General features: G+C 38.3%; 2 protein-coding genes across 4 annotated transcripts in view; one reads left to right on the forward strand and one right to left on the reverse strand.

Moving 5' to 3' along the window:
* Positions 1-7,605: 7,605 nt before the first annotated feature.
* Positions 7,606-17,916, forward strand: LOC128858678 (probable isocitrate dehydrogenase [NAD] subunit alpha, mitochondrial). The gene is made up of 6 exons (XM_054095129.1): positions 7,606-7,765; positions 8,744-8,911; positions 15,642-16,036; positions 16,112-16,247; positions 16,491-16,604; positions 16,877-17,916. The coding sequence occupies exons 1-6, from the start codon at positions 7,739-7,741 to the stop codon at positions 17,099-17,101; spliced, it is 1,065 nt and encodes a 354-aa protein (XP_053951104.1). The 5' UTR covers positions 7,606-7,738; the 3' UTR covers positions 17,102-17,916.
* Positions 17,917-21,008: 3,092 nt separating this feature from the next.
* The window catches only part of LOC128858679 (titin homolog), a 110,393-nt gene continuing 104,880 nt past the window's right edge, over positions 21,009-26,521 (reverse strand). For 2 of the 3 annotated variants that reach the window (XM_054095130.1, XM_054095131.1), the window contains one exon: positions 21,009-22,328. The gene's annotated coding sequence lies outside the window, so the exon portion shown is untranslated. Of the gene's footprint in view, positions 23,001-26,521 lie in introns of all 3 variants that reach the window. The other variant, XM_054095133.1, reaches the window with a different exon arrangement.

Below are 26,521 nucleotides of genomic sequence, written 5' to 3' on the forward strand. Positions count from 1 at the left end.
CCAGAATTTTCTGCACTTTGGTATGCCTACTTACTTTCGAGGGCGGATCAATAAGTCCGTGACTTTTTGTATTTCTGACCTCTTTACTGAAAAAAAAATACTGCTCCTGTCAACAGGCATCTGTCAGCTGACTCCTGTCAAAATTTGAACGTGCTGCGTCAGTTAGTTTGTGTTTTACAGCTACCTTTATGTTTATGTGATGGTTGATAAATTTTAAGGTCATCAGTGGTTAGGGCAAACAATTGGCAAATTTGAAGTATGAGCTAATATCATTGATGAAAAGAACAAAAAATGCTATCTTGGGGACACCTAAGTACTCAATGAATGGTATTGAATTAATGTTTTCAACAGCGACAAAGCAGCTAAGTAGAGATTAACTTGGGAAAAGAATGTTGAATGAAAACCTAATGAGGTCAATTTCATCAGAAGCAAACGATGTGATGCCTTGTCAGAAGCTTTCTAGAAGTCAGTAAAGATAATATGCACCTCAGACTTATTTTCAAAAGCAGAGAAGCAGAAATCAGTGAAAATAGTCAGATTTGTGACCGTTGAGCGATCGCCGTTGGACCCATGTTGGCTTGTAAAAATAAGGTAAGACTCCGGAGCTCCTTTACAACACCACAGGCGGCTTATAAATTGGCCCTATTCTCCAAAAATCATATAATAGAGAATAGAACTTTGCTCTTTTGTGGAGATAAATATTTCTGGTGTATAACTGATTTCAGTATTAGACTGGGTTGTACTAGAACCAGCTAACTCGCCAACTTTGTAGTTTCTTCACATATTAGGCGAAATACCCTGAAACCATGTAGCAAATACAACCCGCTCCCCCTCAACATTTTGCAAGTTTTGACTATTTGTCTTTCATTTTTTAATGCCAATTATTTTTCTTTTTACAAAGTATAGCTCAAAGTATAGCAAAAACCATATAAATTCAAATTTCACTCTTTACAAAAATTTGAAAAATTGGGCAAATTTTCATTAAATTTTCCTCAAAATCTCAAACTTATCGATCAATAGCCCAATAAATTTTAGTATAATAAAGTAACAGTTTGAAGTTGCTAGAAAGTCTAGTTGCGTTTTCTCTGCATATAAAATACATTCGTAGATTTGTTATATGGAGAACGATTTTCTAGCCACTTCAAACTTGCTCTTTATTACTAAATCAAAGGGGTATAAAATTGCGTACCCAATATTTTTTTATTCTGATGAAGAATTTTGAAATTCGCCGAATTTAAAAAATCTTGCACAATATTTGACAATGGCCTTTATTATAAAATGAGCAACATTTTTATAAAGAAATAATTTAAATAAAAAAATAAATAAATAGTAAAAACCTGTAAAAATGTTGAGGTGATAAATTTTTTTCATGGACTGTACCTCAAATCGGCCGCGTTTCACAATTACTTTTAAAGTTAGCGACTTTTTTAGAGTTTTAAAGCCACCTAGTCGCCAGTGAAAATTGTAGATGCCAATACAAGGAGTCATACCACATTGTAGCGGTGACGCTGCCTTCAATTTAGTTACTAGGTTGTTCAATGAGTTTTGCGGGTCGAAGAAAAATACAATTTTATGGTTCGGAATACTTTTCATTATTCAGTATAGCTTCTCTGAACCTCAATACACTTGTTCCAACGAGATTCCAATTTAATATATGAATTCCATCCCTAAAGTGAGAATCTGGAAGGGCTGCAAAATACGCTTCCACAGCTGTTATGACCCCATCATTTGATGAAAAACTCCTTCCACGTAGGAATTTTTTAGGCCTGTAAACAGATGGAAGTTGCTAGGGGCCAAATCTAGTGAATACTGTGAGTGCTCCAGCAATTCGAAATTTAGTTCATGGATTTTAGCCATGAAAATGATTTTTTTCTTTTGCAAACTGTGCCTTTTTTAGGAATTTTTCCCTTCAGCTGATTACAATAATATTCAGAATTAATTGTTTTACCAGTGTGCAAGTAATTCACAAACAAAATTCGTTTTTGCATCCCAAAAACTGATACTAACACCTTCTTGGACAAGTTCTGGACGCGAACTCGTTTCGGAGCCGAAGAACCAGGGTCACACCACTCTTTAATCTCTTGGTGATTTTTTTTTTCAGGGTCGCCTGCTTTGAGAAACCTATGCTCAATGCTCTTCAATATAAGTTTCCATTTCACGTTTCTTTTTTCGGATAATATCCTCCACAAAATTTGCGACGGATTTCCAGTTTTCTTCGCTTATCATAATTTTCTCGATCACTTCTTCAGGTGTAAATACACCAATATTTCGTTGCAGAGCTTTTCTCCCTACGTTCCACCTCTCGCATTTAAAGAAGGTGTGCTCCGCATCATCATACTCAGTATCTCCATATATGCAGTTTGGTAGGCTCACTTTTCACATTCGCCACAAATACTTGCGAAATGACCCATATCCGGACAAAAACTATTAACCTTACCGTGCTTTCTTTCTACCCACTTTTTTAGATCGGGTATTAGTCTCGCTGTCCATCTACCGTACCGTTCAGAATTCCATATTGCCTGCCAAAGTGTGAGCGTGTGGATTCTAAAATCGGAGAAGCGAGGTACTGGGATTCCTGTGATTTTTGCCACCCATCTCCGTTTGCGCTATTGTGCCAGAATAACTATAGGGATGGTTCCGCTGATAACTAACACCGCTGCTTCAGATACTGTTCTGTAGGAAGAAGCTACTCTGAGAGCGCAGGTGCGTTGCACAGATTGCAGAGTTTGCCGCCGGCATTGCACTTTTAGCGAATCTGCCCATATTTCGCATCCGTATAAGAGAATCGAGTTCGTTGTGTCCATTAACAGTTTTAGCTTGTTCTGCGTTGGACCTCCAAGGTTTCCCATGAACTTACTTAACATGCCGCTTACCTTGGTAGCTCTTGTGGCAGCATGGTTTATATGCGCCCAGTAATTGAGCCTTGTGTCTAATTGCACTCCTAGGTACTTGACCACTCTTTTTGTCTATAAAGTGGCATCGAGTAATTTTATGTCTACTTCTAATGGGATACGTCTGTTCGTTAGAAGGATTAGCTCTGTTTTCTCTGTGGTCAGCTTTAATCTATGGTCTTCTAGCCATGTCTGAACTCGTATCATCACCTGATTTACCTTCCTTTTGGCTTCGTCAGTGTTTCGAGGGATTATTACAGCTGCGATGTTGTCTGCGTATCCCACTAAGTGCACATACTCAGGCATTTCAATTCGAAGGATTTCATCGTAGCTTATATTCCAAAGTGCAGGTCCGAGTATTGATCCTTGGGCAGCACCTGCTGTTATTTGTTTAGTCTTACACCCTTCTCGCGTTTCGTTTAAGAGCACGCGATTGCTGAGATAGCTATGAATAATCTTCAATAGATTATTCGGGGTCTTGAATTTTACCTTCAATGCTTCAATTACGTCGTCCCAACTTAGACTGTTGAAAGCATTTCTAATATCCAGAGTGGCTAGTAATACTAAGCGTTTGGAGTATCAATTACCTGCCTGGGCATGTTCTACGCAAGCTATTACAACTTGGATGGCCCCTAAGGTAGATCTGCCACTTCTAAAACCATGCTGCCTGTCAGACAGGCCGCCACTGTTCTCTACGGCTTCGCTAGGCCTACGCTTTATCAATTTCTCAAATAGTTTTCCTGCGCTATCTAGCGTACATAGCGGTCTATAAGCGGACGCAAATGTTGGGTCTCCCTTTCCCTAATTAGTACTAGTTTTTGTTTTTTCCATATTTCTGGAAAAATTCCCTCCTTTAGGTATGCGTTGTACATGTCTGACAGCAAAAGAGGGCGTTCGATTGCCAATAGTTTCAATATTTCCGCAACTATGCCTTCAGGTCCAGGCACTTTATTGCATTTCATTGCTTTTGCAGCATATTTTAGTTCTTCTTCTGTGAATGGGACAGGTTCCGTTGCTTCATACTCGAGTTCTTCCCTTTTAACACAGTGTGTTGGGAAGAGTGTGTCAACTATTTTCCTTACCACTTCGGTTTCCATATCAGCAGCAGGGGATTTGACTCCTAGCTTTTTCATAACGATTTTGTAGCCCAACCCTCATGGGTTTCTGTTTAGATCGTTTTTTAGCTCTTCCTATTTGTCTTTTTTGCTTTGGCTTATAGCTTTCCTGAATTCTTGTCTGCTCTTTTTGTATTCTTCAGATTCCGTTATCGCCGGGCCCAATCTTCTGTCGCATCGCATTGTTGTCTTGACTAGTGTTTTTGTTGTAATATTCGTACATATCGTTATTTTGTTTTCGTCAATAGTTGCAAGGAGCGTCGCTGGGTTTAACTTGTTTATGTTCCGTTTGCGTGTACTTTTATTTCGATTTTCACGCGCTCGTTTGATTTCCATTTCAATGTAAAATGTGATGTATTGATGGTCACTCCCATTGTAATCTTCCAGGACTCTCCAGTCTTTAGTAAAGGCGACTATGCTTTCCGATGCTAGGCTATGTCAGGTGTGGTGCCTTCACAACCTGGCTTTCGGCAAGTCTCATCCATAGTTATGATCGAACCCTGAGACCAATTTTTCTCATCATTATGTAAATGGAAGTGTCACAGACTATATAAAAATAGGTTTTACCAAGCGGACTTAGCTCCTTACACCAGCGATACACTCTTCTCTCAATAAGTGATTAACGATTTAGCTCCATATTTTTCAGGTGATGCATTTTTTCTGCGGTTGAAAAGACTTAGATCTTAACGCTTAACTCTTTAATTGAACTCTCAATAGTTTTGAATATTTTTAATTATTTTATGAAAATATAGGATCCCTAGTTATGCTGTTTAAAAAAATTTAATTGCGTCTTCATATTTCTTGCAACCAATCACTGTGCCACAATGCAAAAAAAGGTGTCCATCGAATCACTGCAGCGCAAATATTTGCATTTTAGTAGCAAAAAGTGTAGTAGAAAATAAAAAACGTCAACGTAGCTCCACCCTCCAACGCGCATATTTTTTCATTTTGAATTTTCTTCGCCTTCCTTTGGATTGGGTGAATTGATTGCGCTGGGTTAGCGAGTGTAAGTGAAGGAGGGAAATTGAACGCGAGTAGTAAAATAATAGAAATAAAAAGTATTTTTTAGGAATGGCGAAGTATTGATTTTAAATTAAATTTATACCTATATATTTGTAAAAAATTTAAATATATTTACTTATTCATAATTCGGAGAATAATTTCAGTAACAACTAGAATCATCAAAAAAAAGTAATAACACAAAATACCATTAAAAAGTTATAAAGATTATTAAATAATCGCAAATTATAAATATACTTTTTGCAGTACAGTCCGACAAGGGAAAGAGGTTTGTAGGCATATTTCTAATACAATTTTTGTTAAATATTATTAATTACGCAGTCATATTACAGAAAAAATCCTGTGTCCATAGACGCTTCGACCAGTTATTGCTTATTATTATTATTATTATTATTAGAAGGCCATTACGCACTGCGACCAGAGCTGATCTATTGTGAAAGGCCTATTTTTGTAATCCTAGAGTTTTAGGCTTTTTAAATATTTTAACACAATTTTGGGTTTGTTGTTCCAAAGATTGCATGGATATACTACGATATCACCAAGGTGATGAAGTCTCTGTCTGCCCAACGCAGGACATTCACAAAGCACATGTTCTGAGCTTTCTATGTCCATTTCGCAAAAGCGGCAGACATTGGTCTCAAATAGACCAATATTGTTTAGATGATACCTCAGGCTGCAGTGACCTGTAAAATATCCTGTTAAAAGACGCAGATCTACCCTGCTTAGTGAGAGAAGCTTGTTAGATATTCCTTTGTTGGGACTTAGGAATAGTTTGGCTTGACGCTGGCCGGCACAGTTTAGCCAGTGTGCAGCAAATTTTCTTTCTTCCCATTTCCTAAGGAATTCATTAATGTGGCCTTTTGTGAGTCCACAGAAAGGCTCAGGACCAGTAAGTTGCATATTTGCTCCTTGTTCTGCAAGGTCATTAGCCATTTCATTTCCCTCATGTCCTTCATGTCCCGGAATCCAGCGTGGTGTTACGATGTTGAGGTTCCCTAACGTGTTGAGAAGGTTTAGGCAATCATTTACCAATTTGAAGATGATAGTTGTTGAAAGCAGGGCTTTTAGAACCTATCTGAAAGTATGTAGATGTGAGTACCTCACATTTTCCTGCTAAGGCATTCTCTCACACATATTTCAATGGCATGTATTTCTGCCTGGAATATTGTTGGGTAGAATCCCATCGGAATCGATTTTTTGAATTTAGGCCCATTGATTCCTGCCCCTGTTCTACCATTTTCCAATTTGGACCCATCAGTAAACCATAGTTGGGAGCCAGGGTTGAAAGTGATAGAGTTAGTTCTCCAGTCTGTGCGTTCATTAATTATAACTTGGAAGTTCCTGAAGAGTATTGGTTTGGGTGATAGTATATCATCCTTATGAAGAATAGGACTATGTAGGAAGTCTTCTAAGATCTTTAAATGTCCTTTCATATCCCCACTTTTAAGTTCAGATATACCTTTTAATCTTAAGGCACTCGAGCGAGCTTCCCTTTCAATCAAGATTGGAAGCGGTGGTATGTTCAGGAGCACACCCAACGCATCCGTGGGACATGTTTTCATTACCCCTGTAATACCAACACATAGCAGGCGGTGCAGTTTGTTTAATTCGTTTACTGCTTTTCTTTGCTTGACCTTGGGCCACCATGCTAAGGATGCATAAGTGACTATGGGTTTCACAACTGTGGTGAATGTCCAGAAGGTCATTCTAGGGTTTAGTCCCCATGTCTTACCAAAAAGCCTTGTGCAGGCAAAGAATGCCCTTGTGGCTTTTGAAGTAACTCTCTCAATATGGGAATTCCACGAAAGCGTTTTATCAAGACTGACGCCAAGAGACTTCGCTTCTGTCGAGAACTTATTATAAAATGAAATATATTTGAAAATAGCCTTGACAATTTTGCAGCTAATCTGCCATAGGTATATGAACCGGTAGATTATTTCTTGTGGATTTATTTATAACCACTGCATACGTGAACGCACTTTAAGTTACGGTTGGTTTGAAACAGAATAAAATTGTCAATTCGATTTATAGAGTATTTTTAACAGATTAGAATAAGGGCCTGTATTTAATATTTAATAAAATATTTTGAAATAACAATGAATAAATAAATAAATAATTGTGGCGTACACCTCTGTTAGGTGTTTGCCCGAGCTCCTTCTCTCATTTGTGGCATGCGCCTTGCTGCTATTCCACGAATAGAGGGACTCCCTACAAGGACTCCGAACGCCAAATGGTTTTATGTGGAGCTTTTTCATGACAGAAATACACTTGGAGGTTTGTCATTGCTTGCCGAGGGGCGGCCGCTATTAGAAAAAAACTTTTTCCATTATTTGATGTTCTTACACAGAGATTCGAGCCTACGCATTTCCGAATGATACTCACGCACCAAATATTCAGCTAAGGCGCCCACTTCAACAATTACTTTGCGTAAATATTTCATAAAATATTATCGATTGTGAATGATGATAATTTTCTTGTATGCTATTGTGAATCGACTTGCACGTGATTTGATAAAACAAAAAGGAGACAGAAAATTTGTTTGACAAATGGCAATCGCCAATCGCAGCCAAGTTCGTTGTTAAGAATTTTTAGGAGTTTTTAGTTTTCCGACGAATTTCTTGGGAAGCGTGAAAGGTGTTTGTGCTGCTGCCGATTTAAGTTGCGAATATCTTAAAATCAATTTCGTGCGAATTTACGTGAAATAAAAAAGAAATGGCTGCAAGATTTATTCAAAAGATTGTGAGTGAGCGTGTTGCCATTAGCAATCCAAACTAAGGAAGCTTTAATACTCATTTGCTCCCTCTAACCATATATGGATGTTTATTTGTTGAAATTCCCTTTGCATCTTTTGTTTTGCGTGCTGTATTTTAGTTGAAAAGTTTTGGAGTTAATACCGCGCGTTATGGACAGGAGCAACTGACCGATGCAGCGACCAACGTCAAGGTTCGTCCTCTAGAGCGTATAGCTCTTTAAATTAGCGACGTCCAGCGAAGTCGATGCTGCATCGCTGTCAGATTTTTACATAACACCAAATTGAATTCAAAATTTAGCAAATATGTATGTGCCATAACAAAATTTTTTTCTGCCAATTTAGGACAAGTGCAAATAAGTTTGCATGTTTTTGCAGTGTCCCAACCAGTTTATGTCCTTATATATTAACTACTAAATTTGTACAAAAATGTTGACTAGCTATATTTTACGAAGTAGAAAATTTTATAACCTCAACAAAGTACCGATGATATACGTTACCGTGGCTAATAAGAATCAACCCCACAGCACCTGCATCAGCTCGGTATTGTCGTACTGCAACGAAGCATATGCGGTTCGGTTTTGCCAACAAGCAGAGCGAACGTTGCAGCTTTCGTGGTGGGCATAGATAGGCGGGAGACAAACAGACGGACGGCAAATACGACAGACCGTTTGGAGGAACTGACTTATGTAATATCAGTTGCTGTTTGAATGAGCGTATCCCATCAGATATGAAAGTGCGCGTGCCTATTTTCATTGATAAGCTAAACTAAGCGTCTAATGATAAAAGCGTCACTATTTGCATGTCAATATTTAATTAGTAAAAGAGTTGGTTTTTTTTTTAATATGTACATTGTTAAACATTTATAGAGCATGTAAATATTTGATTAGTAGATGTGTGCTTTATTTTTTATATTAGCTAAATATTTATAGTTAGTTTTAATTAAATTTTTACTGTTGCAATTGCAGGTTAGCACTGCACCCACATCTGCACGCGGTTATGCATCTGGCGCCAGAAAGGTCACTCTAATTCCCGGTGATGGCATTGGACCAGAAATCTCAGCCGCAGTGCAGAAAATCTTTACAACTGCCAATGTGCCCATTGAATGGGAAAGTGTCGATGTCAATCCTGTTATGGTAAGTAAAAACTTTTTTTGCTAGTCATATATATTCTTATATTCTAGAAAAAATAAAGGGGCAGATATTTTACAATAACTTGCGCAAATAAAATGGATATGAGTTTGATGTAGAGAAGTTAGATAAAAACATTTTAGCTGCTCTTAGTAAATGTATGCCCGCCCATATGTATAATTGATATGCACAATGCCGCTTTTTATTGCTTTGGTTGCTTAACTTAAAAATATGACAGTAAGTGGGGGTTTTTTTTTAATTTGAAATAAGACATCTAGCAATTATTTTAAGCACATATTCGCATATAAACTCACCCAAGGGTGTGTGATTTTGGAAAGCAATTTTGCTTGTTGGCATTTGATCAAATATAATTATATGAATGCATGCATATAAGAAGCTTTACTAAGTAGCTTCGAAATGTTTTTGCAGGTACTTGAAAGCAAAGAGATATCTGGTGAAACTGGAAATTTCTTGAGTCAACCTAAGGAAAAGTTAAGATAAGCACACCACTTTACGGCCGCATTGAGATTTTTTTTTGTATTTTTTATTTGAATCATACTGTTACTTTTCATTTGAGGTTATGGGTGGGATTTTCCTTATATCATTCGCAATATTAAGTGAAGTTAAGTGTTAAATGAAGCCAAAAGGATTTGTTAACTGCAAAAGATTTAAATGAATTACCTAAGTTCTTTTGGTCAAAGTCCATTAATACCATGTTTTTATTCAATTAGAATTTTAGAGGAAAAAACATAAAAGTAACTGACGCTGGTCGCTAGAGTAATTGCAAGATTTTATGCCGAACTTCATTTACAATTTCCCTTTTACTGCAAATTGAGAATCCTCCAGTATTGTACTGCCTCCAAATGTCGCGTTGGTTCGTTTAGAAGTCGTTTTTTATGACAAGTGCTTGTTGTTACAACAACCGCATAACATTTCCCGTGCATATACGAGGAATGCTGCTGAAGTGACAATCCTTGGTCGGATATAAATCCGGGTCGTTCCGGGCAGAAGTGCTCTTTGGTTTCTGTATTCATTGCCCAAAGCAAATCGACCGCTGTCGTAAAAAGGTTCCTTTTTTATGTATTTTAAATCTTCCGTCTGCTATTGACAGTGTGTCTTCAAATGACTAGTTTTTGTAGTTGATTAAATGTATGCACGTATATATGTATACGCGTATGTATGTATGCCGCCTAATGGGTAATTATATTTGATTTTATTTCAAGGTTAAATTTGTTTTGACAATTTTTTTTTACTTCTTTCAGCTTATAAATTTGTATGTGCGCATATGTGTGCAAAAATGTAGATATGGCAGACGGAAAGTTTGCAAACATTAAACAGTAATAAGTGCATCACTTCTTGATAAGCTCGGACCAGCGTGAGTTGCTGTTGAATAGTAATTTTCTTGTTGTGTTTGGGGTCATTAATTCAATTTTTGTGTTTATTTATTTACGGGTTGATTAGTAGAGATTTTAATTACTTTTGTTTTTTGTTTTTTTTGCTTTAAAAATGACGATTTTTTTTAAATCATGGTCTAATAAACCAGACTTTTTATTAGAGAGGTGATTAAACTTTGTTTTGAAATGGATCGAAAAAATAGGTATTTTACCAAGCATTGATGCATAGTTGTTTATTATATACACTTGTGACCTAGACAAATTGAAATGTACTAGAGAGGCTAGGCAATTGCTACTGAAGTCCAAAACCGCCACAAGGTTTTCAAATCGCTTGCCGGTAGTATCAGGTCAGTCCATAAGTTCGTCCGTTTTTTAAAGGTGGTTTTAAAAATAATAAAAAAGATGTTTAAAGTATTTATAAATCAATAATATATTTTCCTTCATTATTTACAATGTCTTCCCAACGTTTAGGCAAATTTTTTAATTCCCTGCTCAAAAAATTGTTTGTGATTGGAGCCAGAATACGCTTCGATATTCCTTTTTATAGCTTCTTTTGAGGAGTAGTTCTTGTTACTCATATGGGATTGAAGTCCACGGAAAAAGTGATAATCACAAGGTGCAATATCCGGAGAGTATGGTGGATGCTGCATTAGCTCCCATCCGAGCTCGTTCAGCTTGCTTAATGTTTGCCTTGCGGTATGAGGTCTTGCGTTGTCGTGGTGAAAGAAAACTTTGCGTCTATTCGCTAAAGACGGTCGATTTTTTTTAAGTGCCTCATTCAGGTTTGCTAGCTGATGGGAATAATAATCAGCATCATCGTCAGGTTTGGTTCCAGAAGTTCATAATAAACAATACCGGCCATATCCCACCAAATAGACAGGATAATCTTCTTGGGGTGAAGGCCATCTCTAGGGGTCGGTTTTGGTGTTTCATCTTTATCTAACCATTGACGTTTGAGAACAGGATTATTGTAAAGGACCCATTTTTCATCACCAGTAACGATACGGTTCAAAAAACTTTCATTTTCAAGCCGTTGCAACAGCTGAGAACACACATTCAGTCTCTGCTGAAGGTTGGCGTCCGAAAGTCTATGCGGTACCCATTTTCCCAGCTTTGAAACCTTTCCCAACTGAACCAGGTGCCTGTGAACTGTACCATGCGATGAATTTAACCTCTGAGCTATCATATCGACTGTCAAATTTGGATCAGCTTCCCCGAGTTCAAGCAAGGCGTCGGAGTTAAAGGCTTCAGGACGACCAGCGCGCGGGGCATCCTCCACGTCGCAGTTACCACTTCGTAATTTTGAAAACCACTTTTGCGCAGTCCTTACACTCACGGTATCCTCTCCGTGAACAGTATTTATTTCTGCAGTAGTAGTTGTTGCATTTTTACCACTTTTATAAAAAAATACAAAATATGCCTCTTATACGCGTTCGAAGATTCCATTTTATTTTTTAACAACACGTGCTTCTATCCGCGATTAAAATCACTTGTTGAATGCACAATATATCAAAGAAAATATAAATAGTTCCGTTATATAATTTTGTGTGTGCAAAAATCATACAAAAGTGAAATTATGGGTAAAATACGCACGAACTTTTGAACTGACCTGATACTTCGGGCAAAGGCAAAGAAATGTTGCTGGCGACATTTAAAGCAACTGGCCGGCCGGTTCTGAACTATGCTGCGCCTGTCTGGTCGCCTGGAACTAGTGATTTGCAGTGTATTAAGCTTCAGACATGTCAAAATACTGCATTCAGGACAGTCACGGAATGCCTCCTGATGTCCCTCCCTCCTAAAACAGCCGAGTCACTAATGCCTCTCGTCAAGGAGCACAGTAAAATGCTCAGCAAACAGTTTCTGCTTGAATGGCACCGAAGGTTTCACCCCTGTAGACACCTGCTAGAACCTTAGCCGCCACCCATGCGCGTCAGAAGGCATCTCTTTAACTATTCTGACGAGATCGTGCACAAAACGATCCTAGAACTACTGGATCGAACAGTATATAGAAAAACGCTCATTGACATTCATCGGGAGACCCTCACCACCTTCTAAAACTCCCGACATCTGTATGATGGAGTCTGAATCAGAGTCCAACACACCACCTATTGCAGATGAAGAGCTTCAGCTACCCGGGTGACCCGCGTACTTTAGCAGACTAATGCCCTACCTATCCAGGATCGATCCCGACATACCCAACTTTTGTCCAGCATGTGAAAGCACTCCGCACGATACTAACCACTTTTTCACATGCCCCATCAAACCTACAGGTTACATATTCTCAACTTTTAATTCTGATTAATTTAGTTTTGCAAGGCCTCCGATTGTATGTATATAATTGGCGCTTACACCCTTTTTGGGTGTTTAGCCGAGCTCCTCCTCCTATTTGTGGTGTGCGTCTTGATGTTGTTCCACAAATGGAGGGTCCTACAGTTTCAAGCCGACTCCGAACGGCAGATATTTTTATGAGGAGCTTTTTCATGGCAGAAATACACTCCATTTGCCATTGCCTGCCGAGGGGCGACCGCTATTAGAAAAATGTTTTTCTTAATTTTGGTGTTTCACCGAGATTCGAACTAACGTTCTCTCTGTGAATTCCGAATTGTAATCACGCACCAACCCATTCGGCTACGGCGGCCGCCTCCGATTGGTGTACAGCTATTCAGAGTCAATTCCATTTGATATCTTGGGGTAGTGTTCTCTTAGAAGATGTTGTTCATTCTACTTATTTTTGTTGTAACATCAGAAAAGGGGTTGTTGTTGTTGTTTTTGTTGTTGTTGTAAACAACACCAAGTAGAAATATCGGAAAACGCTTTGTTGTTGTAAACATCATAAAATAGTTTTTCTTGTAACATAAAATGGTTCTTGTTATTGTTGTTGTGACATCAACATGGTTGTTGCTATTGTTGCAACATCAAAATGGTTGTTGTTGTAACTTCACAAAATGGTTGTTATTCTTGTTGTTGCAGCATCATAAAGTGGGTGTTGATGTTGCTGCCATATCATAAAATTGTCGTTGTTGTAACATAATAAAGTGTGTGTTGTTGTGTGTTGCATAAAACATTTTTCCCCGCATACGGTTTTAAGTAATGTACTGAAGCAGTTAATCAACAGTTCTGTCAGTACGGCGTAGTCACCGGCGTCATCGTCTATCGCATCTAACGGTAGTCCCAGGAAACATGCCGTTTGAACAGGTTGGGCCCAAGGAAGAGGGGTGTTAAATTAGTGGGTTTAAATGGGCATGTCCGCCGGTTCTATGTACCGGAATGACTCCAGCTTCTCCCAACCAGGCGCTGCCGCACCCTGTACACTAGCCCGGTCTAGTGCGCTGAACCTCACACCCCTCTGGTGGTGTATACTCGAAGAGCAGTCCCTTTAGTCGAATGTGTTGTATGTGGCATAATAGTAAATAATCTGCAATTTGTTGCTTTGATAGCAGCTGCTGGCATAAATTAACAAAATTTGATAAAAAAAAGAAATTATTTCAATAGTACGCCTAGACAGGCTTTGACAGGAAACACTTGACAACTATAGATTCAAAATTATGGCTACTGTTAGGCGTTATCTTAGTTGTTATAAATTCTATTATTATTATTGTTATTGTTGTATGTGTAATTATTAGTTTAAGCGTTATTATTACTGAGTGTTGCTTATTGTTTTAAGTCATCGTTTGACGCAACAGATCATTGTTCGCTTCGCGCTGTTACGCTTTTCCATACATGAATGGAAAATTAGTCATAGAGTTAGAAATCTATACTCTTCATCTACGTGTTTTGAATGAATTCTGATATCACAAAGATATATAAAATTTTACTTCAACTTCCCTCGAGCTCGTAAAAATATTATTCAGGTTGTGTTCGAAACCTAAGGCTGAATGGCATTAAAGAATTAATAGTGGAAATACTGCTTAAAATTCTGAAATTTAGTGCCTGACAGGCGGGAAGTGTTAAGCAGAAATAAGTTCTTTTTTAACGAAAGCCTATCGATATATCTTTCAGCTTAATTTGTATTGCATTTATTTATATTTCTAAATCAGTGCTGTCCATCCCATAGATCAATTGATCACACGTATTCTTACTCTCCATCGTTCAGTCGTAAGCAAACCAGCAACGAATAAACACCAAGTTTGTCCGCGACGCTTAGTGTATGCAATAAAATGCCCTGTGAGAACTTTTTTTATGCTAGAAAATGCCTTTGCCGTCTTGCAATGCCTTTTATGTTACAAGTCGTTCAAAGGAGGTTATAGATGTAATATCAAAAGGCATTTCATTTCCTCCCACAAAAATATACAAATTTTAGACAAAAAAGCTAGTCAGGGATTATATGAAGAAAAAAAGTCGTGGTGGTTGTCTCAACAGGTTATTTGAGTTGTGGGAAGAAGTTTTGCAATTTCTTGAAATTAATTGTAATGAAGACACCCTAGTTCGATCTTTAAAAGATGACAATTTTATTTTGGATTTAGCATTTTTGGCTGATGTCTCCTTTTTTTGAACAAACTCAATTTAAAGCTTCAAGGAAAAGAAACAGGAATAAACGATGCTGTGAAAAATTTGCATCAATTCCAAACAGAACTATTTTTGCTTTTAAGGGAACTTCAATCTGGCGATTATGCCCATTTTCCGAAAACTTTGCTTATTATTACGAAACATGAGGGTGTTACGCCGAGTGATCATATTGCAATTCTCGAACAATTGTTTAACAATTTTGAAGACAGATTTCAGGATTTTGTTTGTTTTCAACCATTTCTTGACATCTTTGAAAACCCTTTCAAATGCGATATAAGTAAGTATGAATTTGCAATTCAGTCCGAGCTAATCATCTTGCAAAGCGAAAACGTTCCACCACATGGAGATAATATTGAATTCTGGAAAAATTTAGAAGAATCATTATATCCAATATTGAGAAGAATATCTTATCAGTGCCTTTCACTTTTTCCCACAACATATTTTTGTGAGAACATTTTTTCGGACTTAAAGTTCATTTGCTCCAAGCAGCGCCACAGTTTAACATCAAGTCATTTATCGAATGTACTTTTATTAAGAAGCTGCCACGAAAGTATTCATATTAAAGATTTTATTAGAGATAAAATATAGATTTACAAACCCAAATATATATAAAGAGTTACATAACGTTCCAAATTTTCTACTCCAATCCAATATTTATTTATTTTGGTTTAAATTTCCTACTGGGCTGCTCCCATTCTCTCGTTCTTACTTATATACTCACATTTTTCATTCTGGACAGTAATGTTCTAAATAAAAACATATTGCAATAATGAAAAAGAGCGAAGTAAATCCTTATTAATAAATGTTCTCTCTCTATCTCTCTCTCTCTCGTATAGGGCCCCGATGGCAAGTACGGTATCCCACAAGCTGCCATCGATTCGGTGAACACAAATAAAATTGGCTTGAAAGGTCCCTTGATGACACCCGTAGGCAAAGGTCATCGCTCGTTAAATTTAGCTCTGCGTAAGGAGTTCAATTTGTACGCCAACGTGAGGCCCTGCCGCAGCCTTGAGGGCTACAAAACCCTCTACGACGATGTCAATGTGGTGACCATTCGTGAGAACACCGAAGGTGAATACTCTGGCATTGAGCATGAAATTGTTGATGGCGTTGTGCAGAGTATTAAGCTGATCACAGAGGAGGCGTCGAAACGTGTCGCCGAATATGCCTTCCAATATGCCAAGGCCAACAACAGGAAGAAGGTGACCGTAGTGCACAAAGCCAATATCATGTAAGCAAAATCCATATATCTGTGAAAATGTATAGAAATACCAAATAATTAGCTAGCGATTTTATGTTGTTACAGGCGCATGTCGGACGGTTTGTTCTTGCGTTGCGCGCGTGACATGGCCGAGAAATATCCGGAAATTCAGTTCGAAGAACGTTACTTGGACACCGTGTGTTTGAATATGGTGCAAGATCCTAAAAAATACGATGTGCTGGTATGTTTAAAAATAATCCAGATATTTGTATGAAATTTTAGCATTCCAACTGTCAACCGCTTCGACAATTCTAATTACATTCCCACGACAGTCGGTTCTTCGTAACCGGAACGACCCGTATTAATATCTGGCCAAGGACTGTCACTTCATTAGCATTCCCCGTACATATATGGGGAATGTTTATGCTTGTATAACAACAACAACAACAATTACAATTACAATTAATTGTATCTTACATTTCAGGTGATGCCTAACTTGTATGGTGATATTCTGTCTGATATGTGCGCTGGCCTGGTCGGTGGGTTGGGTCTCACACCATCCGGCAACATGGGTCTTAACGGCGCATTATTCGAATCTGTAAGTGACTGTTAACCCTCCATTGGATACCTTTTTTAAAACCTTCGGCTGGTCACCCGGGTCTGTTTTTTTTTTCATCCTGTTCGAGCATCCTTTTTAAAAGATTATATCCATAAATCGATAGAAAATAAAATTTTTGGAAGCTCAAGTCGTTAGCTCTTATAGAAATATGTTAAATTCACGTCCAAGGCCGTAAGAGTATGGACAGACCCGGGTGTACAACGGAGAGTTAAAGAAAAAACACATTTGAATTGTATATTTTTGTCATGCAGGTTCACGGTACTGCCCCCGATATTGCTGGCAAAGATTTGGCCAATCCCACTGCTTTACTGTTGTCGGCTGTTATGATGTTGCGACACATGGAGTTGAATGAACATGCCGACAAAATTCAGCATGCTTGTTTCGAGGTGATCAAAGAGAGCAAGTATTTAACCGGTGATTTGGGTGGCAAGGCTAAATGCTCCGAGTTTACAAATGAAATTTGTGCTAAACTGTGAAGTGGTGAGCCAAACGCTTAAGGTGAACGTGTACGCCGTGTCGTGTATATTCGCCAGTTTCTCATTCGGCCAGAACAATAAATTTTACCCACTGCTGCTTTACCCAATATAATAACTAAAAGTAAATATAAAAACCTATAAAATAAAACTTAAGTATGTATGTAAAAACAAACTGCTTGAAATGAAAGTATTGTGCGTTCGAATAGAAAAATATACACGCATATGCCATAATGTGTAGGAAATTTAATACGTACACGAGTTGCTCACCTAAAAATGAGATAGCAAAAAACAAATCAGGAACAAGTCAAGCTATAAATTATGTTAGCTATCCATACACATTTACTTCACTTGTTAATGCGTCTATCATCGTACTATAGAAGTATTCATTTAAATTTTTATGATTTCTTTCATGTTAAAATTGCCAATCAGGTATTTAGTAATTAGATTACGTTTATTAGTCAATATTTATGTAAAGATATTTGATTTAATTTTATGTTTAGTTATCGCCAAGGGTCATTTACCTGCTGTGTACCCTTACAATAGTTTTTAGCAAACTCAAAAGCGTTAACATTTATTTATTTGCTTTTTGACGATATTCAATAGTATTGGATGAAGAGGCGCGTGCTTGCAAAGCACACAATATCGTAAATTTTCATTGAAAAGCAGTGATGAATTAAAATTATTATTTTTGTCAGAACAATATCCAACAATAGAGAAATGTTCAGACTTCAACAACAGTCATTATGAATACTACAAAGTGTTGAATATTAAGATACACCAATAAACAGTTATTAAAAATTGTAAACAACTAAAAATAGTGTGTTTGATTTTGTAAGATGATTTAATTGAGTTCGTGAAACAAATCTGGTGCATTTATGAGTGAGCTAATTTTCAATGGGTGAATAGAATTGGTCCTTTATGGATGCCGTTCTGGGCCCTCCCGAAGTAATATAGAAAGCAGTTCCAGGAAGGGTGTCTCCACAGAAGGAGAGGAGGGATCGTTTTAGTGGCCACACCACACGACGCAGTAGACGAAGGTCGCTGTAAGTGCGAAGGCATTTTGAACCCTATCTCACCCACCAAAAAAAAAAAAGGCAATGCCCCTTCTGATAAAAATTAAAATTATACGCAATAAGCACTGGACTTTTTATTTTACGTATCACGTGATTGTTTGTCGTACGATTGCAGATATAATTGCTTTCAAAATTGGATAATATTTAGAAAAACTATAAAACTATTTTCATTATTATTTTACTGTGTTTCCATTATTGGACGCAAAATGTAAAAGGCAACCCGCGTACAATGGCGACCTAGCCCCCTCCCGAGTGTTTCATGCCACCGTTACGCATCGAACCTAGACCAACCGAATGGCTCGAAACACTGACGAAACCAAAAGGAAGGTAAATCAGGTGATGATCTGAGTTCAGACATGGCTAAAGGACCGTGGATTAAAGCTGGCCATAGCGAAAACAGAGCTAATCCTTCTAACCAACAGACGTGTCCCATTATAAGTAGATATACAAGTATTCGATGCCACTTTATCGACAAAAAGAGTGGTCAAATACCTAGGAGTGCAATTAGACACAAGGCTAACTTACTGGGCGCATATAAATCATGCTGCCACAAGAGCTGCCAAAGTAAGCACATGGCAAACCTTGTAGGTACAACGCAAAACAAGCGGAAACTTTTAATGGACACGACGAACTCGATTCTTTTATACGGATGCAAAATATGGGCAAATTCGCTAAGGCTGCAATGCCGGCGAAAAACTTTGTAGTTTATTCGATGCACCTGCGTTCTTAGAGTGGCTTCTTCATACAGAACAGTATGTGAAGCAGCGGTTTTAGTTATTAACGGAACCGTCCCTATAGCAAGTGGGCAAACGGAAATGAGAGGCAGAAGTCTCAGGAATCTCAGTACTACGCTTCTCCGACATTGGAATTCAAACCCTTACTCTTTGGCAGGCAAGATGGAACTCTGAACGGTACGGTAGATGGACAGCGAGACTAATACCCGATCTAGAAAAGTGGGTAGAAAGAAAACACGGTGGTATTAATTAACTATTACCTCACACAGTTTTTGCCCGGACATGGGTCCTTTCGCAAGTATTTGTGGCGAATGGGAAAAGTGAGCCTACCAAACTGCATATATGGAGATACTGAGTATGATGATGCGGAGCACACCTTCTTTAAATGCGAGAGGTGGAACGTAGGGAGAAAAGCTCTGCAACGAAATATTGGTGTATTTACACCTGAAGAAATAATCGAGAAAATGATGATAGATGAAGTAAAATGGAATGCCGTCCCAAATTTCGTGGAGGATATTATCTGAAAAAAGAAGCGTGAAATGGAATAAATGAAACTCGTGCTGAAGAGCATTGAGCATAGGTTTCTCAAAACAGGCGACTCTGGATGCAGGGTGAGTAAGTAAGTGTCCTTCATAGTCTTGGCCCTCTAAATCCAAGAGAAGAGCAGGGGTATTTTTAATGGAATCACAGCACACACATAGGAGCTACGTTTACTATATATACAAGGTGACGCACAAGTAACCTTGCGATGTTTTTTTGCTGTAATTTAAAAAAAAATTAAAAACTTTGATTCTTCTTGTGGATAATTTTTATTTGGTCTTTTAATTTTTTTTACATCAAGTCGAGAATATAATGTCATGTAAATGGCCGCCGCCACAGTTGATTGCCATTTGAGCCCTTTTTCCATCACTTTGGCCAAAACTTCCGGAGATAGGTCCTCACATTCTTGACGGATATTGTCTTTAAGAGCTGCAAGAGTCTGAGGCTTGTTGACATAAGCCCGCGACTTCAAAAATCCCCGCGAAGTCTAGAGCGGTCAAATCAGCCGATCTTGCTGGCCAGTGCAAATCGCCAAAACGGGAGATTAGGCGCCCGGGAAATGCATCCTTCAGCATATCGGTTGTGGCACGTGCAGTGCCGTTGCACCATCCTGTTGGAACCACATGTTTTTCTATCCCAATTCATCAAGTTGCGGCAAAAAGGCACAGTAACCGTTTGGCCCGCGACGTCTTCGAAGAAAAAAGGTCCGATGACTCCTCCAGCGAAAACAGCACACCATACTGTGACTTTGAGCGGGTGTAATGGCTCTTCGTGGGTTACACGCGGATTTTCAGTGCCCCAGAAGCGTAAATTTTGCTTGTTTACGTACCCGCTAAGATGGAAATGGGCCTCATCACTCATGATTATTTTTGATGAAAAATCATCTTCCTCTTGGTGGTGATTAAGGATGGCTTGAGCGTATGTTAGACGCGATTGGCGGTCAGCAGCTAACAGCTGATGCACCGTCTGCACTTTGCACGGAAACATCTTCAAATCTTGTACCAAAATTCGCTGTAAAGACCGTCGACTGATACCCATTTGCGTGGCACGTCGTCTGGTCGATGTCGACGGCGCTTCCATGATATCCTCGGCTACAGCAGCAATATTCTCTGCAGAACGGCTACTCCGGGGTCTGCCACGCCTGGCAGCATCTCGTGTTGTGCCAGTCTCTTCGAGACGAGCGGCTAAACGTCGCAGTATTTCACCAGTACGCGTTGGACGGCGAGGAAATCTGCGACGAAATTCACGTTGTGCCAAAGTCACCGACCGATTATTGGTCAAATAAATAGTCAGCAATATTCCGCGTTCTGGAGCAGTGTAGCGTAACATTGTTTATTGACGTGTATTTCGCATGTGTTTACTACACAAATGTCAAAACAGAACTGACATTAGGGGCCAATCGCAAAATTTATAGCATTTTCTGATAGGAGGATTACTTTAGCGCCACCTGTTACAACCTCAAAAAAAAAAAATTGAATGGCATTTGAGGCTATGGCTTATGGCTGTGGCTATGCAAGTGAAGAAATACAAATTAATTAACGTGCAATTAAAAACCACATTTATATACATACATATGTATACATTTGCATTTGCATTTTATTAATATCGTTTTATTATCGTTTTACGGTAGTAAGTTGAGAGTTATACATTTTTAGAATTTACATACCGATGCATTTGTATGTGCTTATATGTTTATATGTATGTATGCATATTAATTATATAATTTTCTTTAAATATTTATCTTACTAAAACTACATACTTTTACACATACATATACCATCTGTTTTTATAGTATTTTTTGTTTTTTTATTTATTATTATTTTTTTTTTTCTTGCTGCTAGTGCCCGCCCCCATCATCATTGCTGCTGTGGCCGCTGCACTTAATTTGTGTGTACACGTGCGCCTTCTTTTAAATATTTACATACATACGTATATATTTAAGCATGTGTGTGTGTGTGTGTGTGTGTGCCTAAACAAATGGAACAGCAATAAAGGGTATGAGAAGTACCAAGCACAACAATAATGGGCAATTTTGACAAATTTCATGTGAACGTTCAACGTCGATTCACGTTTTTTATGTTACAATTATTAACACACAGTTGATGTTTTTTAAATTTAAAATTTTTTTTTTTGTATTTTTTATAATTTTTTTTTTTCGATGTGTGTTTTATTTTTAAATTTTTTTGTGGTTTTTCACCTTACTTTTTATCAAAATTTGCATACATCAATTTTTTTGTATGTATGTGTATGTATGCATGCTCTTAACGATTGCTAATTTTTCTTTAAATGTACATATAATTAAAGGAGTAACCCATTTTTTACTTAAAAACTAATTATTATAAGTAAAAATATTGCAGTATATTTGCTTTACTATGTTTTACTTTTTAATAACTTTACTCGTATGTGCTTAAATATACTCTCTAATTGCTATTATTTTTTAATTTTTTTTTTTCATTTATTATTATTTTTATTTTTACTTTTTTATAATTTTTCGCTTGAGGCATCAGCTTCAAGTGAATATTTTTTGCGCTTAAATGAAATATTGTTTTGATTTTATTTTTATAATTTTTTTTTCTTTGCTTGTTTTTTGTATTTTTCAAAATTCAATGAGTGTAATTGCTTGCCAAAGTTCCAACAGTTTTGCGCAATTTTTAGCACAAATTTAATAAGCATATCTTAAAAAAATATATAGACTTATGCGTATGTATGCGCAGATACAGATTTATTGATTATTTTGCATCTTAGCTTTCTTTGCTTTTTTTTTGCATTTTTTATTTTTGTATTTTTTTGTTTTTGTATTTTTTATTTTTTTTGTTTTTAATGTACTTATGCAATGATTAACACCTCGATATTCTCAGCTAAGCAAGGCTACGTGTACAGCTGGTTGTGCATGAGTAGGTGAGTGAGAAAGACAAGCAGCAAGAGAAAAAAAGAGAAAAAGAAGCAAATTAAATTTGGTTTCTAAAATATTATAAAATATTGTATAAAATAAATAAAAGTTAATCTTAAGAAATGAAAGAAGAAGAAGACATATAGCTAGTCAAGCAAATGGACTACACACATACATATGCACTTTAAATAAGAGCAGAGCTACAATTTCCTAGCAACTCTGAGTTGCTGTGCACTTTTGACAGAAGCACCGACTTAGTGCATTTTTCGCCAAACAAGTTATTTTCATGAAAATTCAATATTTATCCCCCACTGCAGAAGCTGTGTGAATGCTGCAGAGAAAGCGACTGTTAAACAGTTTCTTTGCAAATGTCCGGGTCTGGCGACTAGACGCATGAAGTTCCTTAGTGCGCCTGAGGCAGTGCTCCAGCCTAGATCCCCTTTCGCTCCTCCACTACATCAGCAGCACTGGATGGTTGAAGGTTTCTCACAGGTCTTCATTAGGGTCTTTTTCGCAGTTTCTTCATCACGAGAATGGCACTGGGCTGGAACCCGCAAGGGAGAAGGTCGATGTTGCGCGAACTAGCAGATGCCGACATCTCATAGGACGTTGCAAAAATAACAGTAGAGAACCGTGTACGATGGAAGAGTCTTGTCGAGGCCCTATGCTCCCAAGAGGAGTAAACAAGCAAGAAAAACAAAAAAACATTAGGGTATCAAAACAGCACTAAAGTGCTACTTGCAGTGTACTCATGGCAATCTTACCATCTAACCTACCTACCACCTACCAACCTCAGTATTTATTGGTACAAAGGCAAGAAGAGCTAAAGTGAAATAAGTTGCTTTGTTAAAAGTCTACAAGTTTACTCGCGTCAGATGTATCCCTATGATACCGGAAGTGTTTAATAAAAAGTGTAAGTCTCTTATGCGAAAATAATAGCAAATATTTTGTTCAACTAAGACCAGGTTTTGTGCTGGTGGAGTTGCCAGCAGTCCCTTTAACCAAATAATCACTGATTAAGTTCAAATTAGCTGTTTGCTTGAGATAACGCAAAATATATTTCGCTGTTGGAAAATGGTTCATATGCGGGTGGTTATGAAACTGTGAAAATTTTGACAGCGTATGGACAATATCTGGTCTTGCTATGACAATTAACTACGAGGGCGGTTCAATAAGTACCCGTGCTTGATGACAGAGGGCGTTAGAAAAAGAGCAGCATCGTTCGGTAATTCACTGTTTGTTTTTGGATAGGAAAAAAATGCAAGGAGATAAAAGCAAAGACAGCATCCGAGTCTATGTTGACGCTTCGCCATCTATGGCCACAGTTTGATATTGGTTCAACAAATTTAAACGTGGGCAAACATCTGTTTTTGGTGAAGAGCGACCAAGACGCCCGGCAGACGTGGCTATCAAGGAAATCATTCAAAAAGTCCGCGACATGATTCTCGCTGATTGACGAACGCAACTGCGCGAAATAACAGAGGCCATAGGTGTGTCAACCGGAACGGCAATTAATATTTCACATGATACGTTGGCGATGAAAAAATTGTCGGTCTGATGAGTGGCGCGATTGCTCACGGATGCGGCTGTTAACTTCGAAGCAGTGTTTGGAGCAATTTAAGCGAGTCTCGAAAGAATTTTTGGGTCGAGTTGTCACCGTTGATGAAACCTCAAATCATACCGGTGAATCTGCTCCAAAAAAGGCGAAGACAGTCCCATCTTCCGGAAAGGTAATGGCGACGATTTGTTTGGATGTGAACGGCTTCATCCTCATGGATTTTTTAGAAAAAGGAAGAACGATCACTGGACAATGCTACAGTGAGTCACAAAAATTTGAAGGAGACACGGCCGCATTTGGCGAAAAAGAAGTTGCTATTCCACCACGATAACGCACCCGCACATTCATCCGGAGTTGTCGCCGCCAAACTGCATGAATTGCGTTATGAAGTGCTGCCGCACCGCCCTATTCCCCGATCTGGCTCCCTGCGACTTTTTCTTATTCCCTAACACGAAGAAATGGCTTGCGGGAAACAATTTATTCGGTTGGGGAATAAGTTCATAGCGTTTTTATATTTTCTTTTATTTTACGATTTGTTTGCTGTTTGGCAAAGGGTAAGTATCTATTCGATAGAACTCTTTCTGCTCTACAAAACTATGTTAATTGTATTTCTAAGTGATTTAAGTTTTTATTTGTTTTGACACCTGCTCTTCTTTGGTTTTCATCGAGGTCAAAAAATTGTCGAAGCAGCCTGGGGCATTTGAGCCGTGTATGGAAAAGGTGTCATAAGCGAGTCTAAAGCACGGAAATGGCGACTTTGATGTCGATGACACATCCCGCAACAGAAAGCCTTCTGAATTCGATGAAGAACGCCTCAAATCACTCTTGAAGGAGAACGGTCGCCAAACCAGTAGTGAATTGGCGGAAAAAATGAACTGCGATCATAAAACGATTCTCAATCACCTTCATTCAATGGGATTTACCGAAAGATTGGGTGAATGGGTGCCTCAGGAGTTCAACGAAAAAAACAAAGAAAGTCGCCTTCAAATTGCTTCTCAGCATCTCGCCCGCGCTTTTTATACCGAATCGTTACAGGAGATGAGAAATGGTGCCTATACTCGTACTTCAATATGAAGCAAAGAAAGGAAGTGGGTGGCTCCACAAGATACGCCAAAGCCGAGAGTCAACCGGATTTTCCTCCAAATAAGATCATGCTATGTGTTTGGTGGGACTGGGAGGGCATCGTGCACTGGAAAATGCTCGAAAAGAATGCTATGGTCAACAAGGACCTCTACACTGCCCAGCTTCATCGCGTACACCGCATGAATGAGGCTATTTGACTGAAAATATCTGATTGACATGGTCAAACCGTACTCCTTCACGACAATGTCAGGTCCCATGTTGCACAAGTCGTCAAAGCCGCACTCCAAGAGTGGGAGGTCCTTCAGCATCCGCCGTTTCTCTGGACCTTACACCGAACGATTACCATCTTTTCCACTCCCTGTCAAAGAGGCCCTTAAAAACTGCCTCAACAACTTCTTTGACACCAGATCAGACGATTTTTGGCGGAACGGCATCAACAAATTGGTCGAGAGGTGGGAAGAGGTTGTAAACACCACCGGCGAATATTTAATTGATTAACTTATTGATATGATATAATTATTGTTTTGTGTTTAAATAAATGTCTTCGGTAAAAACGACTTATTTCCCAACCTAATATTTTACTCTTTCTAATAAAGCCGCTATATACCTATATACCAAAACACTGATTTTTGTTCGTTTCATTTTATTGTAAAAAAAGACATCGTGTTTGGATTACTGTGCAGCATAAATTTGCCAGTTTTTTCGAACAGGTGTTTCTATTCTAAGACACTTTAACGCTAAAGCAGTCATACTTAAACTCAATTATTACTACAGGGTGAACGATATGAAGTGTTACCTATTCAAAACACTATAACTTTTTTGTGTGAAATTAGTTCTTATTGATTTCAAAGACAAAATTGTTCAAAAATGATTACAATTTTAACATAGGTATATTCACTTTAGCTCGATATGACCACCTTTTGTCTTGGCTATAGCCTTCAAACGGTCAAAAAATGAGTTGCATGCTGCACGAATGTGATCTTGAGGTATTTTGGCCCATTCTCGTATAATCGCTTTTTTCAGCGCATATTTTTTAGTCCTCACCTTGCTCTCCAAAATGGACCAGATGGAATAGTCCATCGGATTGGCGTCTGGCGAATTCGAAAGCCATTGTGTGGACGAAATGTAGATGATTTTTTAACCATTCTTGGTTCACACGGGCTTTATGAGACGGTGCCGAGTCCTGTTGGAACGTCCATGGTCTACGATCGAAATATGTGCGTGTCCACGGCTCTAAAACAGCTTCTAAAACATTTTCCCGATAATAAGTCGCATTCACTTTGACACCAGGCTCGATAAAAACGATTGGAGAGCGTCCATCAGTGGTCACTGCGGCCCAAACCATTACTTGCGATGGAAAATTGCTTCGAGTGGCCATACGTAGGCTCAAATTCTCGTATGAGCGTTCGGTCAAGTAAACACGATCGTTTTGAGTGTTTATGAACTGCTCAATTGGGAAATTTTTTTCATCAGAAAACACAATGTTAGGAAATTCGCCACGTTCGTGCAAGCGCAACAACTCCTCTGCTCTTTCGCACCGAA

The sequence above is a fragment of the Anastrepha ludens genome, chromosome 3, assembly GCF_028408465.1.
Source record: "Anastrepha ludens isolate Willacy chromosome 3, idAnaLude1.1, whole genome shotgun sequence".
Lineage (NCBI taxonomy): Eukaryota > Metazoa > Arthropoda > Insecta > Diptera > Tephritidae > Anastrepha > Anastrepha ludens.

What these genes read in the sequence shown, in the direction of transcription:
- LOC128858678 (XM_054095129.1), top strand. Translation starts at nt 7,739, where the DNA reads ATGGCTGCAAGATTTATTCAAAAGATT. An exon ending in CAAGATTTATTCAAAAGATT is followed by an intron (nt 7,766 to 8,743) that starts GTGAGTGAGCGT and finishes TTGCAATTGCAG; the next exon opens with GTTAGCACTGCACCCACATC. An exon ending in GTGCACAAAGCCAATATCAT is followed by an intron (nt 16,037 to 16,111) that starts GTAAGCAAAATC and finishes ATGTTGTTACAG; the next exon opens with GCGCATGTCGGACGGTTTGT.